At 44.7% G+C, this 16,197-nt stretch overlaps 2 protein-coding genes across 2 annotated transcripts in view; both read right to left on the minus strand.

Moving 5' to 3' along the window:
- The window catches only part of LOC144483174 (T cell receptor alpha chain MC.7.G5-like), a 60,507-nt gene extending 50,120 nt beyond the window's left edge, over window positions 1-10,387 (minus strand). The window contains 7 exon segments of the mRNA XM_078201969.1: window positions 1,731-1,734; window positions 2,197-2,458; window positions 2,461-2,505; window positions 4,720-4,789; window positions 5,186-5,478; window positions 6,393-6,555; window positions 10,322-10,387. Coding sequence (XP_078058095.1) covers window positions 1,731-1,734; window positions 2,197-2,458; window positions 2,461-2,505; window positions 4,720-4,789; window positions 5,186-5,478; window positions 6,393-6,555; window positions 10,322-10,387 — 903 coding nt within the window.
- LOC144483173 (uncharacterized) overlaps window positions 1-16,197 on the minus strand; it is a 950,558-nt gene that overhangs the window by 247,495 nt on the left and 686,866 nt on the right.

Genomic DNA, 16,197 nt, shown 5'->3' on the forward strand with positions numbered 1-16,197 from the left:
AGAGGGTGAGAGCAGTCGCCCTGGAGATGAGTCGGACATGGCTAATAGCCCTGTCCACCACAGTGGGTGGAAATCCACGGTTTGAATGCTCTCTAATTGGTTCCACAACATATTGTTGCAGCAAACAATCCCTAATGCATTCAGTGAACTCTCCCTCGGGGCTAGCCTTGTCAATTTGTTAAATCCAATGTACGTGCATAGTAAAATAATCCATAATTATTGCAACACCTTTCTTACAAGCCCCAAAAATTTCCTTATTTCTCCTGTGCCCAACTACAGACCGACCGTTGGGGGACATGTATATTACTTCACCATCTCATTTTCCTTTCTGTCTATCCGTCCGAAATATTGAGCACCCTTGGATCTTCAATTTCAAAATCTGGTTTTCATTGCAACCACGTCTCAGGAATTGCTACTAAGTCAGATCCATTTGTCTCTATTTGTGCTGTTAGCTCATTAATTTTATTCAGAATGTTTCACGCATTCAAAGATACAAAGCCCTGAAGTTTGTTCTGTTATCAAATTCCCCCAATCTTGCACGACTTTGTTGCAATATGATGTTCACATGTTCTGTGCCTTCATGTTCGCTCACCTGCAGTCCAACCTTGTCCTTCACGTTCGATTTTTTAAAACCTTTGCATGCAACAAGGTCTTGTCTCCCCCCGCCCTATTATTCAATTTAATGCTATACCTACAGCCCTAGTTATGTGATTCGCCAAGACTCTGGTCCCAGCATGATTCAGAATGAGTCGGTACCAATGTAACAGTTTCCTCAAGTCACAGAGCTTTACAACATTGAAAAAAGGCCCTTCAGCCCGTCTTGTCCACGCCATCCAGATTTTACCGGTAAGCTAGTCCCAATTGCCCGCATTTGGCCTATACCCCTCTATACGCATCTTACTCATGCAAGTGTCTAAATGCTTCTTAAAAGTAGAAATTGTCCCCGCCTCCACTACTACCTCTGGCTGTTCTTTCCAGACACGCAGCAGCCTCTGAGTGAGGAAAATGCACCTCTGGACGATTTTGCAGTTTGAAAAACAACCCTCTCCAACCACCCCCTGTCTTCTCTCTTCAAGCCAATTTTGCATCCAATTGGCTACTTCGCCATGGATCCCGTGAGATTGAACCTTATGCAGCAACGTCCCATGTTAAAGTCCATGTAGTCTACATCCACTGCACTACCCTCATCTACCTTCTTGGTCACTCCTTCAAAAAATTCATTCAAATTCGTGAGTTATGATTTTCCACTCACAAAGCCATGCTGACTGTCCCTAATCAGCCCTTGCCTCCCTAAATGCCTGCAGATCCTATCTCTCAGAATACCTTAGACCAATTTACCCCCTACAGACGAATTCGAACACATTTCTCCCACACGAAACTTTGAACCATTCATTTACCTCTTTTTTTTTTCTTATTGAACCAATGTCAGGTCGCTCGTGGCTCAGTTCGTAATCCAGAGATTATTACCTTTTCCGTTCCGTTTTGAATTTAGGTCCTAACTGCTCATATTCCCTTTGCAGAACCTGCATCCTTGTTCTGCCTTTGTCGTTGATACTTACATGGACCATGACAAATAGATTTTTCCCCTCCCATTACATGTTACTATGAAGCCCACATGAGATGTCCCGAATCCTGGGATCAGGTAGGCATCGCAACCTCCGGGACCCTTGACCCTGATCATAGAGAAAATTGTCTTTGACCCTAACTATGCATTCGCTGATTACGACTACGTTTCTCCTTGCTGTCCCTCTTGAAAGACCACCATGCTTTTGTCAGTTCGCTTATTCTCCCTCCAGTGCTCGTTTTCATCCACAGAAGCAGCAAGAATCTCGAATTTGTTCGACAAGGAGAAGGGCTGAGGTTTTCGTCCAGCTCTCTCTGTGTACTGTATCACTGTGTCTGTAATCCTCACTATGTTAAGGTTTTTGTACAGCTCTCTCCTTGTTCTGTATCACTGTGTCTGTGATTTTCACCAAGTTCATTTTTTATACAGCTCTTTCTGTGTTCTGTATCACTGTGTCTGGAACCCTCACCATGTTCACGGTTGTACTGCTCTCTCCGTGTTCTGTATCACTATGTCTGTAATCATCACAACGATCAGGTTTCTTTACAGCTCTCTCCGTGTTGTGTCTCACTATGTCTGTAATACTCACCATGCCCAGGTTTTTGTACAGCTCTCTCCGTGTTCTGTATCACTGTGCTTTGCTCCGACTCAGTGCACAGTGATACAAAGCGGAATCGCTCATTTCCAGTTTGGAGATCTTTAACCAGCTTATTTTCTCGGCAGAATCGATAGAAGCAGAAATTCTCCCACCTGCAGCATTTTCTTTATTTTCCTCTCCTGATGTCTGTGTCTGAAGCAGGTATTTCGGAGACTGTCCTGCAGACTGACTGTACCAGCGTATAGTATACTGACAGAACCCTGAATATTCCCAGCTTAAAGTAACCGTGTCACCAACAGCAGAGTTTGTAGAGGCGGATTCTTAGACACAAGGTAACGAGAATCTGGGGGATAAAAAAAGAAACAGCGTTTGCTTCTGTGGTTCAGTCACTGTTTACCAGGGGAATGTGTCAATTCCGGGAGTAGCTCAGTTTTATCCGGTATTATTATTATTTTAAATCTGATGGAACTGTATTCACTGTTATTATTATTATAAACCAGTGGAAAATGAGGTTTTCTTTGCACAACAAGATCCAACGGTCTGGAATGCAATGTCGGAATAGATGGTGGGAGCTGAATCAACAGTGACAAACACACGGGTAATACTCAAGCGCCGGAACAGGAATAAAACGGTTATGGGAAAATCCATGACTCGAAGAACTGGATTTCACTTATAAAGAGCTGCATCTACTCGAGGAGCCGAATGTCACCCTTTTGCACTCTATGATTCAATGATGTATGTTACATTTCACTGTCTATTTCCCTTCCTAAGAGACAAACACGAGGGAACATTTTATTATCAGTGAGGCAATCCGTTTCAAGTGACTAACCCAGCTGCGTTACGTCACAGCGCACAGCAAGATGCGACAGGGAATGACTGTGATTCATCAGCTCCAATGGGGTGGAATGATGTTGAACGTCGGTGCTCAAATGTCATTCATTTGTATCTGTTTAACACTTCCCCGGAATCTCTGTTTATTCATCTATTTGTTTTTCTTCTGCTATCGAACTATCAGGAACATCTCTTCTCCTTTTCTCTTTACTTGGAAATATTTACAGTCAGTTTTATTTTGTTTCAACATTTACTTTGCGCTGTTTGGGTTCGTTGCAATCGTGGAAACTTCTCCCAAAGTCTCTCAGTTGTCAGTTGAGTTCATTCTGTTCAGTTTCTGCAGTGGTTTTAAAGTTACTCACTGGGAACTGCCTCTTCTGGCTCTCTGACAAGTTCAATTCTTTTTTTGCTCTTTAGCTGATTCTCTTCCGCGTTCTCTGGGCGGAATTCTCTCTACGTTTTAGATTGTATAGAAATTTCAGAAGAGGAACAGGAAATTCGGCCTAGCTCACTGATGTCTGCATAGAAACACCCGACCAGCCTCACCCCTCAGAAATCTAATTGACCATTTCTATCCAGCTCACTCTGTCGGTCTATTCTGTTCTCCCTTCAATATTTTCAAGTCTTCCCAAAAATGTATCACTCGCCTCTGCTCCAAACATTCAATGTGACAGCGAGATCCACACTCTGGCTGTCGCTGTTTGAATTTATTCCAACTGATGTATTTATTTTCTTCTGTAAATGACAGCTGTCAGGAAACACAGGTAGTTTAAATAATCTCTTCAGTGTTTTTGAATATTACAAATGAAGTAAAGGTTTAATCAGTTTAATTTCATATTTTAGTATAAATATGGTAAAACTCCAGTTATATTCATTTGATACAAAAGTGTTTTCATGTGTGGGGATTTTGGTTTCATTTTAAATTATGCCTCTATTGACGGTGGAAAATGAGGAAAGTGATTGGTTATATGGAGGATGTTTAAAGGAATGTCAGGTACAATTTCACAAATTTCAGTCACTGATTTCTCCATTGAAAAATTCAATCCAGAACTAAACAGGGTCTCTTATATCTGGAATCCGTTGTCTCTTTTATTCTATTTGTCTCCCGGACCAGGTATTGGATGAGTCGCTGCGGTTAAATGAACTGTCCGCAAGGGCATTAATCTCATTCAACCGGAAACTCCTTCACATTACACGGCAGGGACTGCAGTCTACTGTCCAGGATAGAGCTCTGCGATCCCACTGCTGGGCTGTAAGAGACAGGCAGATCTCCCTCGGTCACAATTAACACCGAAGGTGGATTCCAGAATGCCGATAATTTGAACTTGTTATAAACTGTCAGGATTGTGAAAGCCCTTGATATGGATGTGAACCCCGATGTGCCCGTTAAACCAATGATGACCCAAATGCTGTCAACCCTCACATCACAGCCCGTCCAGCCCCCCCCCCCCCCCTCCACTTCCACCCCCCACCCCCACCCCCACCACCACCACTATCCCTACAGCTCTGGCCGCCTTCTGCATCAGGTCTCACAGACACTTTCCTCAGGACTGACCTGGATCGACTCCTAAATCACGTCCTGTTCCCAAATCGAAATCTGTAACGGATTTGTAAACAGGTCCTTATCCGTTTCATTTGGACTGAAACGATACAGATCACGATAATAAAATGACAGTGAGCATTAAACGAGACATTTTGTAACACGGCGGGGTTTGGAGTCACTTACCGGCTGTGACAGTCACCACCGTCCCTGATCCATCGGCATCATACCATTCGTATACTCTCCCAAACCGCCCCTCGGGAGTCACAGTGTTAGAATTCAGCATCAAAACCCCAGATACTGTGTGAGATGCAGGGTCATTAATTAAACAGCGGGGACTGCGGTTTCCAGTTCCAGCTGAGAGACCAGGATCCCATCTTTTGTTTAGGTTTGTAACTGGGATCAGTCATTTCCATTCTCCATTCATCAACACCAATCCCGTGAAGGATATTAACTTCCCCACAGATTCCATGTTTATAACACTCAGAATGTTAACGGTAATAATCCAATCTCATTATAAACTAGACTGTGGGATTGACGGTGTGTGATGGAACTGTGCGGGTGTCAGGGAAGATTAACTCCGCTTTTTCATTTGTTTATGTGAAAATCTTCAGTGAGAGTTTTAGTATGGCGGGAAGCCAAGACCCATCACTGTGTTAATGCCTTTGTAATGGGCTTTACAGTAATAGGTGGCAGTGTCTTCAACTCTCACATCCCGAACTTCCAACGAAAATGTCTTTTCTTCTTTATTCACCGACACAACAAATCTCCCTCCGCTGGAGATCCGCTCCCACTCTGTTCCAGCCTGTGTTTGTCTGAAGAATTCCGCCCTCTCCAAAGCATGAGCAAAGAATCCACCATAGAAAACACAGTTGATGGTGAGGGACTGACACTCCTTCCTTGTCACCGCTGCCGGGCTCTGTACCACTGAATGACTAAAAGATCCTGGAAAGTGAACACATATAGTTTAATGGACATTCAGAGCCGAACCACACAACGGAGCTGAAACCCCGGACAATGTCTGTAACTGGGATGGACTGTGGCAGCTTTATATTCAATCCACACAATGTGGGTTAGTTTGATTGGTACTCACGGGGTAAACAGGCACACAGGGTGAAAACAAGGAGGGCTCCCATCACTCTGCTGCCTGGAACTGATGGAAAAATGACGGGGAGCTGCAGACTGCAGAGCTGGACTGCTCTGGGACACTGGATCTCAGAGCTGGAATTGAAATACTTCAGGCCCGAACATCGTCAATCTTGGCCATGCCCATTGTTTGAAATAAAACTCGAGGATGGAAAGGTGGCAGAAATCTGTGAACATTCAGTCGAAATTCCACAGCTATCGCTGCCTCAGAGCTCCCGGCCCGTCTCGGGACCCCACTGGGTGTCGCCATCCACAGTTTGGGAATGTCTCTCTTTGTCAAAAGCAAGTAAGATTCTTATTCTTTTATTATTGTAAGCGTACAAGTGCAGAAATTGCAGTTGGGGCATTAATATGCTCCTCCTGCCTGATGTGGGATATCAGGGAGCTTTCAAGTGTCCCTGGCGACTATGCCTGCAGGAAGTGTGATCAGCTGCAGCTCCTCACACACCACATGGTTCGGGTGGAGCGGCAGCTGGACACACTAAGAAGCATAAAGGGGGAAGTGAGTGTGACAGGCAGTCAGGGAGGTGTCACACCACAGGTCCAGCCATGTAGGTGGGTGACCGCCTGGAGGGGCAGGCAGGTGAGACAGAAGTCTCCTCTGGCTGTTCTCCTATCAAGCAGGTATATCGTTTTGGATACTGTTGCGGGAATAGCCTCTCAGGAGAAAATATCAGCAGCAGCCAGGCCTGTGGCACCACAACTGGTTCTACTGTAGAACAAAGTTGGGCTAAGTCCAAGGGACTGATAGTAGTAGAATATGGGATAGTCAGGGGCACACACAGTCGTTTCTGTGGCAGCGAGCAACACTCTTGGATGGTGTGTTGCTTCCCTGATGCCATGGTCCTGGATGCCTCTGAGTGGGTACAGGGCATCCTGAAACGGGAGGGTAAACAGACAGATGTCATTGCCCACAGTGGCACTAATGACAAAGATAGGAAGGGGGAAGTGGTCCTGCGAAGACCATTCATGGAGTTAAGTAGAGAGCGGAAAAGCAGGACCTCTCGGGTAATAATCTAAGGATTACTCCCCATGCCACGTGCTAGCGAGGTTTGGACAGGGAGTTGAGCACGTGGCTAAAGAGCTCGTGCATGAGGGAGGGCTTTAGATATATGAATGACTCGGATGCCTTCAGACGACTGAAAGATCTCATTGGCGGATTGTGCTGCATTTTCATGTTCCGATTATTTTATTTTAATATAGTTTAATGCAGATGAACCTATTCACAGAACGGACACCAATTTCAGAAACAGGTACAGGCGAACTCGAAGACACACACACGAACACATTCACAGACATACACTCTCAGACAAACAGGCACAGGGAAATTCACACACACACACACACACACACACAAACACATATACAGATATACACAAACAGCCACAGGCAATCTGGCAAACACACACAAACACATGCACAGAGACACACTCACATACATGCAGACAAACAGACACACACAGACATGCACACTATGACACACACTCTCACAAACACAGAGACTGATTGAGACAATGAAGGTTTGATGTCAATCTCACTCTAAATTCACGTGTTGGACACTAAAACCATTACAGAAGCAAATCAGATGTTCGATGTCTGGGTTTCATAGTGAACACCCACGCCCTTGATTGAAGCGTTAATGAGGTCCAATACGGGATTCCTGCAAAGGTCTATAACCTATTGGATATATGGACCATTGCTTAAATTGTAAAAAAAAATGCAGCATGTTGCCTTGCAGAGGGACTTGGATTTCCTTGTGCATGAATCTCGAGAAGTTGGTTTGCATATGCAGCAGGTAATTAAGAAAGACAAATGGAATTCCGTCCTTTATTGCGAGAGGTATAGAGTTTAAAAACAGTGAGGTTATGTTGCAACTGTACAAGGTGCTGGTGAGGCCACACCTGGAGTACTGTGTACAGTTTTGGTCTCCTTATTTGAGAAAGGATATACCGGCACTGGTGGCAGAACGGAGGAGATTCACGAGGTTGCTTCCGGAGTTGAGAGGGTTGGCTTATAAGGAGAGACTCAGTAGCCTGGGGCTACACTAATTGGAATTCAGAAGAATGAGGGGAGATCTTATGGAAACTTATAAGATTATGAAGGGCATCGATAAGATCGAAGCAGGGAAGTTGTTTCCACTGGCAGGTGAAGCTAGAACTCGGGGCCATGGCCTCAAAATCAGGGGAAGCAGATTTATGATTGAGTTGAGGGGGAACTTCTTCACACAAAGGGTTGTGAATCTGTGGAATTCCCTGCCCAGTGAAACAGTTGGGGCTACCTCATTGAATGTTTTTAAGGCAAGGATAGATAAATATTTGAACAGTAAAGGAATTAAGGGTTATGGTGAGCGGGCGGGTAAGTGGAGCTGAGTTCATGAAAAGATCAGCCATGATCTTATTGAATGGCGGGGCAGGCTCGAGGGGCGAGATCGGCCTGCTCCTGCTCCTAGTTCTGATGTTTTAAAGTTATTATGATGGAAGAATTATCTGTTAGTTTTACTTGAATCTTTTTTAATATGGGTGTGAAACATTCAGGTGCCGAAATTCGGTCCATCGATAGGAAAGTCCAATAAATCCGCACTGAGTCCCGATTTCTTCATCTGTCCGAGTGTTTTTTTCCTATTTCCATATTATTAAGACCGAGTTTTCAAAAAAATGCTTCTGGGAACTGCGCACTATTTCCTCTAGTTCACTTACAGCATCACTTGTCTCTGTCTTTTTGAGCACACACTACTATTAGACATGCTTCAGATGGTGATGAACTATATAAGTCTGTGCCTATCAATCCAAAAATTCTGTTGTCGAATGAACGAGATGCTAATATGTGCACGGTGTCAAAATAGGAAAGTTTCTTTACTGCCATTGCGTCATGAAATTCAGCATTTCTGATTTTGGAGAAAGCATTTTAGGCCGAGTTCAGAGCAATGATAAGATGGCTGCAACATCGAGATTTGGATCATATTCAGCAACAAACTGAAATCATACAGGCTTTCCTCACCCTTCATGAGAAAGCTTAATGAATACTTCTACCCAGTTCCGAAGCGGGGACGTTTTGCGTGTTAGGTGAAAGTGATAACCAGTACACGACAGAAACAAGTGACAGCACAGTGCCGCCAACTGGCCTGTGTGCAATGTTCCACTGCGCTGTGTTGCTGCAGGTTATAATGATTAGACTGAGAGCCCATATAATTTAATACAAGAATACATCCGTTACTTTCAGCCTGACATCTCAACTTGTATTTCAAAATTGAAACGCATTCGTCCGGCAAATGTCGAAGGGAGCAATCATTTCTGCTCAATCAATAACATTTCATTCTGATCTTGCTGCGAATAATTTCAACCAATGATACTCAGCATTTATTTCATTGAATCATAGAATCCCTACAGTGCAGAAAAGGCCCAACGAATCTGCGGCAATGCCAGGGTATCGTAACGAGGCCCTTTCCCCCGTTTTTCCCCCCGTAACGTTGCTTTTTTCAAATGGCTAATCTATCTAACACAAGGGGAAATTTCGCATGCCCAATCCAGCTAAACTGCGCATCTTCATTCAATATTTAATATTTATCCAATTCTTTAATATATCGGTCCTAATTCTGAATTTAATATCTCTGAGATGTACAATCGGTTTGTCTGCATTGTTCAACTCCGCTCTGTTGCTGCAGGTTCTAATGGTTAGACTGAGAGCCCATGTACCTCAATATAAGAAAACAACCGTTACTTTCAACCTGATGTCTCAACTTATCTTGAATTTCAAAATTTAAAAGCGTTCGTCCGGCAAATGTCGAAGGGAGCAATGATTTCTGCTCAAGCATGAATGCATCATCTTGTCAAATAATTTCAACCAGTTATATTCAATATTTGTTCGTTATTCAACATTTAATTACGATGCATCTATTGAACACAGATGTCCTCATTCTGAATTGAATATCTCTATAACATACAACATTGAATTGAAAACATGACTGACCAACAAAAGAAATCGAGTCACTGGGTAATACACATGCCATGCTGCTTATGTGAGATTGACCGCAGTCAGCTTTTAAGCAAAATCAAATATCGTTCAAGGGAAGAGATTTAAGGATGATCTGTTAGTTATACTTGATCCCTCTTTTTTTTCTGTTTGTGAAACATTCTGGCGCCTAAATTTCGTGTATCGATAGGAATTCCAGCAGGTCCGCACTGAGTCTCGATTTCCTCATCGGTCCAAGTAGTCTTTCCAATTTCTTTATCATGAGGAACAATTTTAAAAAGATGTTTCTGGGAAATGTGCGCCATTTCCTCCAGTTTAATTACAGTTTCACTTATGTCTGTCTTTATGCACACGCAATACTATCAGGCATGTTTCAGATGGTGATGAACTATGTTAGTCGGCATCCATAAATACATTAAATTCTGTTGTGGACTGAATGAGTTGCGAATATGTGTACGAACAATAGAAGTATTTATTTCCTGCCATTGCATCCTAAAATATAACATTTCGATTTTCCTAAAAGCATTTGAGTTGGCGCAACTTCTGATTTTCCGAAAACCATCTGAGTTGGTGAAACTTTGAGATTCGCATAATGCTGAGCAATCTGACATCATGCAGACTCCGCACACCCTTAATGTGAATGATCCAACTGTGTTCCTGCCGGGTTACGTACCGGGACCTCTCGCGTGCTGGAGCTGGAGTGGGCCATTTGCTCCTTCGTTAGAGCCTGTTCCTCCATTCGGTAAAATCATTGTTGATCTCCCTCACAACCGGCATCCTGCACAACCCCATATCCCTTATTTCCCTGAATTAGCACAAATCTATCAACTGCTTCGAAGAAACGGAACGACTGAATAACTAACCCTCTCCATCACAAAACCCTGAATAACTAACCCTTTTTACCATCACAAAATATTTCATATTAGTTCAAAAGTTGAATCTTGAAATATTACAGAGAAAAGATCAGAATGAAAGATGTGAGAGGAGATTGTAATGTTTGAAGGAGGTGCAGCTAAGAAGTAGAAGATTTGAATGATGGTATTGATGATTGAGAGGAACGCATTGTAACCTTAGAGATAAAAGCAAATTACTGTGGATGCTGGAATCTGAAACCAAGAGGGAAAATGCTGAACAATCTCTGCGGGTCTGGCAACATCTGTAAGGAGAGAAAAGAGCTGATGTTTCAAGTCCAGATAACTCTTTGTCAAAGCTCAGTTAGGAATGTCAGCTTTGACAAAAGGTCACCTGGATTCGAAACGTCAACTCCTTTCTCTCCTTACAGATTCTGGCAGACCCGCAGGGATTACCCAGCATTTTCTCTTTTGGTAACCTTGGGGATGCTGTTGGCCCATTAATTGTAAACTTTGTAATCAGAACAAATTGAGACACCAGATTCGAACAACATTTAGCGTCATGCACGTTAAGAATCGGTGCAAGGGTTGCCGCAGTAGTTTGGCTATCTTAGTCGGTTGCACATCAGATGTAATCTCAAAGCTTTGGGCTCAAGCCCCACGTTGGGCGCCATTGATTTTAAACTTTGCTGATTTCCTATTTGAATTCCAGCTCTCCATTCCTCCGGCAGTGACACCGCTCAAACTGAGACTTTCTCCATCCCACTTTCTTCATCTCACAATTCCAGATTTCTGAATGAAAACTGTTAGCAATCAGGAGAAGTCAAATAGTTGAGTGTTTCATTCAGAGAGAAGTTCTTTTGTTACTTAGCCCGATAATTTTATCCAGAAATGAGTGATATTCCTGTCAATGCAAACAGGATTTTGCTTCGTATCACCATCTCCATGGTCAGCGCTTTGCAGCCTATCACTGCCCTTCACTATCTGTGCTTGTTCTTGACCTGTTGCACAGATGACATTTCCAACTCGGAAGCAAATCTCACTCCACCGCTATTGTCAGAGCTGCTTTGGACCAGGAAGTCTTGCTGGTTTGTTTAAAAAAACAATAAATCTTAATATATCGAAGGCAGTCTGCAACCATGAAAGCGCCGAATCCTAACCACGAGACCATCGGGATCTCATCTGCCTGATTCTCCCAGGTACTGATTACAGCAATGTGCACAGCGCCAATTATCTACAGTCACACTCTCCTTCCAGTCTGTTGAGATAGACTTTATTGGATATAAAAGTTGGCATATGATGTTGCGGCTGTATAGAACGATGGTTCGGCCACATTTGGAATACTGCGTCCAGTTCTGGTCGCCACACTACCAGAAGGACGTGGAGGCTTTGGAGAGAGTGCAGAAAAGGCTTACCAGGATGTTGCCTGGTATGGAGAGTCTTAGCTATGAGGAGAGATTGGGTAAACTGGGGTTGTTCTCCCTGGAAAGACGGAGGATGAGGGACGACCGAATAGAGGTGTATAAGATTATGAAGGGCATAGATAGAGTGAACAGTGGGAAGCTTTTTCCCAGGTCGGAGGTGACGAACGCAAGGGGTCACGGGTTCAAGGTGAGGGGGGCAAGGTTCAACACAGATGTCAGGGGGACGTATTTTACACAGAGGGTTATGGGGGCCTAGAATGCACTGCCAAGCAAGGTGATTGAGGCGGAGAAGCTGGGATCGTTTAAGACTTACCGAGATAGCCACATGAACAGACTGGGAATCGAGGGATACAAAAGAGTGGTCCAGTGGGCACATGAGCGGTGCAGGCTTGGAGGGCCGAAGGGCCTGTCCCTGTGCTGTATTGTTCTTTGTTCTTTGTTCTTTGTTCTTTGTTATATGAAATTGTTCATATTTTTACATCAATGTGACGAAAGCAGAACTGTGATAAGCTGATGTTGTTCAGTAGATTTACCGCAGCATGGTTTATAGAACAAAGAACAAAGAACAATACAGCACAGGAACAGGCCCTTCAGCCTTCCAAGCCCGCGCCGCTCCCTGGTTCCAACTAGACCATTCTTTTGTATCCCTCCATTCCCACTCCGTTCATGTGGCGATCTAGATAAGTCTTAAATGTTCCCAGTGTGTCTGCCTCCACCACCTTGCCCGGCAGCCCATTCCAGGCCCCCACCACCCTCTGTGTAAAATACGTGCTTCTGATATCCGTTTTAAAACCGCCCCCCCCCTCACCTTGAACCTATGACCCCTCGTGAACGTCACCACCGACCTGGGAAAAAGCCTCCCACCGTTCACCCTATCTATGCCTTTCATAATTTTATACACCTCTATTAGGTCACCCCTCATCCTCCTTCTTTCCAGTGAGAACAACCCCAGTTTACCCAATCTCTCCTCATAACTAAGCCCTTACATACCAGGCAACATCCTGGTAAATCTCCTCTGCACTCTCTCTAAAGCCTCCACGTCCTTCTGGTAGTGTGGCGACCAGAACTGGGCGCAGTATTCCAAACGCGGCCGAACGAACGTTCTATACAACTGCAACATCAGACCCCAACTTATATACTCTATGCCCCGTCCTATAAAGGCAAGCATGCCATATGCCTTATTCACTACCTTCTCCACCTGTGACGTCACCTTCAAGGATCTGTGGACTTGCACACCCAGGTCCCTCTGCGTATCTACACACTTTATGATTCTGCCATTCATCGTCTAGCTCCCCCCTACGTTAGTTCTACCAAAATGCATCACTTCGCATTTATCAGGATTTAACTCCATCTGCCATTTCTTTGCCCACATTTCCAGCCTATCTATATCCTTCTGTAGCCTCTGACAATGTTCCTCACTATCTGCAAGTCCAGCCATTTTTGTGTCGTCCGCAAACTTACTGATCACCCCAGTTACACCTTCTTCCAGATCGTTTATATAAATCCCAAACAGCAGAGGTCCCAATACAGAGCCCTGCGGAACACCACTAGTCACAGGCACCCAGCCGGAAAAATACCCTTCCACTACCACCCTCTATCTTTTGTGACCAAGCCAGTTCTCCACCCATCTAGCCACCTTCCCCTTTATCCCATGACATCCAACCTTTTGCACCAACTTACCATAAGGGACTTTGACAAACGCTTTACTAAAGTCCAGATAGACGACATCCACGACCCTTCCCTCGTCAACCATTCTAGTCACTTCTTCAAAAAACTCCACCAGGTTAGTGAGGCAGGATCTCCCTCTCACAAAACCATGCTGACTATCGTTAATGAGTTTATTCCTTTCTAAATGCGCACACATCCTATCTCTAAGAATCCTCTCCAACAACTTCCCGACCACGGACGTCAAGCTCACCGGCCTATAATTTCCTGGGTTTTCCTTCCTACCCTTCTTAAATAACGGGACCACATTAGCTATCCTCCAATCCTCTGGGACGTCACCTGTGTCCAGTGAGGAGACAAAGATTTGTGTCAGAGGCCCAGCGATTTCATCTCTCGTCTCCCTGAGCAGCCTGGTGCGTCGAACTGCAGATCCTGAGGGACCGTGTCAGGGAATTGGAGCAGCGGCTTGATGACCTTAGGGACAATGAGAGACAAATAGACATGAGTTATAGGCGAGTACTTACACCGGGGCCTCAGGGGGAAGACACGTGGGTTACAGTTAGGAGGAGTAAAGGTCATAAGCGTAACGTACCAGAGAGTACTCCAGTGGCTGTCTCGCATAATAGGAAGGGCTCGGCGACAGGTGAGAGAGGGGAGGGGTGTGAGCAATTAGTGGTGGGGGCACCTGTGGTTGTCCCCCTCCAAAACAGGTATATTGTTTTGGATAGTGTGGAGGAGGATGACTCTCCAGGGGTAAGCCACAGTGACCAGGTCACTGGCACACAATCAGGCTCTGTGGCCCGGAAAGGAAAGCGAGGGATTAGGAGAGCAATAGTGATGGGGGACGCGTCGGTTAGAGGCACGGACAGGCGATTCTGTGGGTGCGAACAGGACTCCAGGATGGTAGTCTGCCTCCCTGGTGCTGGGGTACTGGATGTCTCCGAGCGGATAGGAGGCATATTAAAAGGGGAGGATAAAGAAACGGATGTCATTGTACACATTGGTGCAAATGACGTAGATAGAAAGAGCAGTGGGATCCTACGAGAGCACTTCAGGGAGTTGGGAAATAGGCTAAAAAGTAGGGCCTCCAGAGTGGCAATCTCTGAGCTGCTCCCAATGCCTAGTGCCAGTGAGACTAGGAATAGGGAGATAGTACAAGTGAACGCTTAGCTGAAGGACTGGTCCAGGAGTTAGGGCTTCATGTTCCTGGATCACTGGGAAGTTTTCAAGAGAGGAGGGCACCTGTACAAGAAGGACGGGTCACAACTAAATTGGAAGGGCACGAATATCCTGGTTGGGACTTTTGCTCGTGCAGTTCGATGCTAATATTGCTCATTGAATATGGTGAGTTACAGTGAAATTTAGTGCATTTGAATGTAGCTTACTCATTTTTACAAGAGGAACAAGTAAGGGGAATGTAAATATGAATTGCTGTGCGCAATTGACGGGATTATGCAACAGGACTGATATTTCTCCCTGCTGTTCAAATCGGCACAAGTATTGAACGACCATTTTCAGGGGGCTGTTGCGTGCTCGGTTCTGTGGTGTAATGGTGAGCAATCAAGAATTTAAATTCCACGATCCGAGTTGAAGTCTCGGCGGACCTTTGCTGCAATATGCTACTGTAGATGATTGAAATGCTGAAGGGCGTTTCGTTTAATTTTCTCGTAAAGTACAAATCGAGAGAACAATTTGTCAGCCAATTCAACTGCTATTACAATACACATTGCTGAGCCTCTGGCGGCAGATGCCTGAAACGTCAGTGATTTTCATCTTTTCGCCACTCTTCAATGAAAGGAGAAGTTGGCGTCACACAAGAACAATTCGACGACAGTCTGGCAATTATTGAGCAAGTGTATGTGTGTGTGTGTGTGTGTGTGGGTGCGTGTGAGGGAGAGAGTGCGTAGGTACGTGTGTGTTTTTTTGGAGAAAGTCTACTGTCTTCGGTCAGAGTGCTGTCGATTCCATGGTGCAACGGTTCGTACTCTGGCCTCTCGCCTCCGAACTCTTGTTTAAATTGGGACAGATAACTGAGTGAATGACTCCTGTAGGTGCACCCCTTGCCCACTGTGGCTTCCCTGCCCCTCAGCGCTTTCTATTCTTGAGCGATCGTTCTCTGGGGCTGATGAAAAGACGCCAAAGTGTCATTCACTGCATCGTCTGCAACATGACTGTGGTGGAATTTGCTGAAATTTCCTCAGTGTTTAGATTTCCACTTCCAGAGAATTTAAAATTAAATGCCCTTCAGCAAACGCATCATCGGTTTGCACAAAAAAAAAATCTTTCACCGAGTTCTGAACTCCGATTACTGCAGTCGGAGTCCAGAGCGCTCACCATTACACCACAGAACCAGGAACAGAGCCGCGAGATGCAAATGATCACTCAAAGCATGTGACCTTTTTCATTCTATGCGGCAGCAACAGCAAGTGGCTGAAATGCTTTGAGTGTCCATTTGCAGCTGGCTGCTATGTTGTAGGTTCCCTGCTCTAATGGTGAGCATTATTCTAATCTACAGAGAAAACAGGCTCGTCCCACTGAATCTCTCCTCGCAGACAACCGTCTCATCACAGGATTAAATCCAGTGAACCTTGATTAAGCATAGACAGCGA

Source organism: Mustelus asterias, unplaced genomic scaffold, assembly GCF_964213995.1.
Source record: "Mustelus asterias unplaced genomic scaffold, sMusAst1.hap1.1 HAP1_SCAFFOLD_47, whole genome shotgun sequence".
NCBI classification, from domain to species: Eukaryota; Metazoa; Chordata; class Chondrichthyes; order Carcharhiniformes; family Triakidae; genus Mustelus; species Mustelus asterias.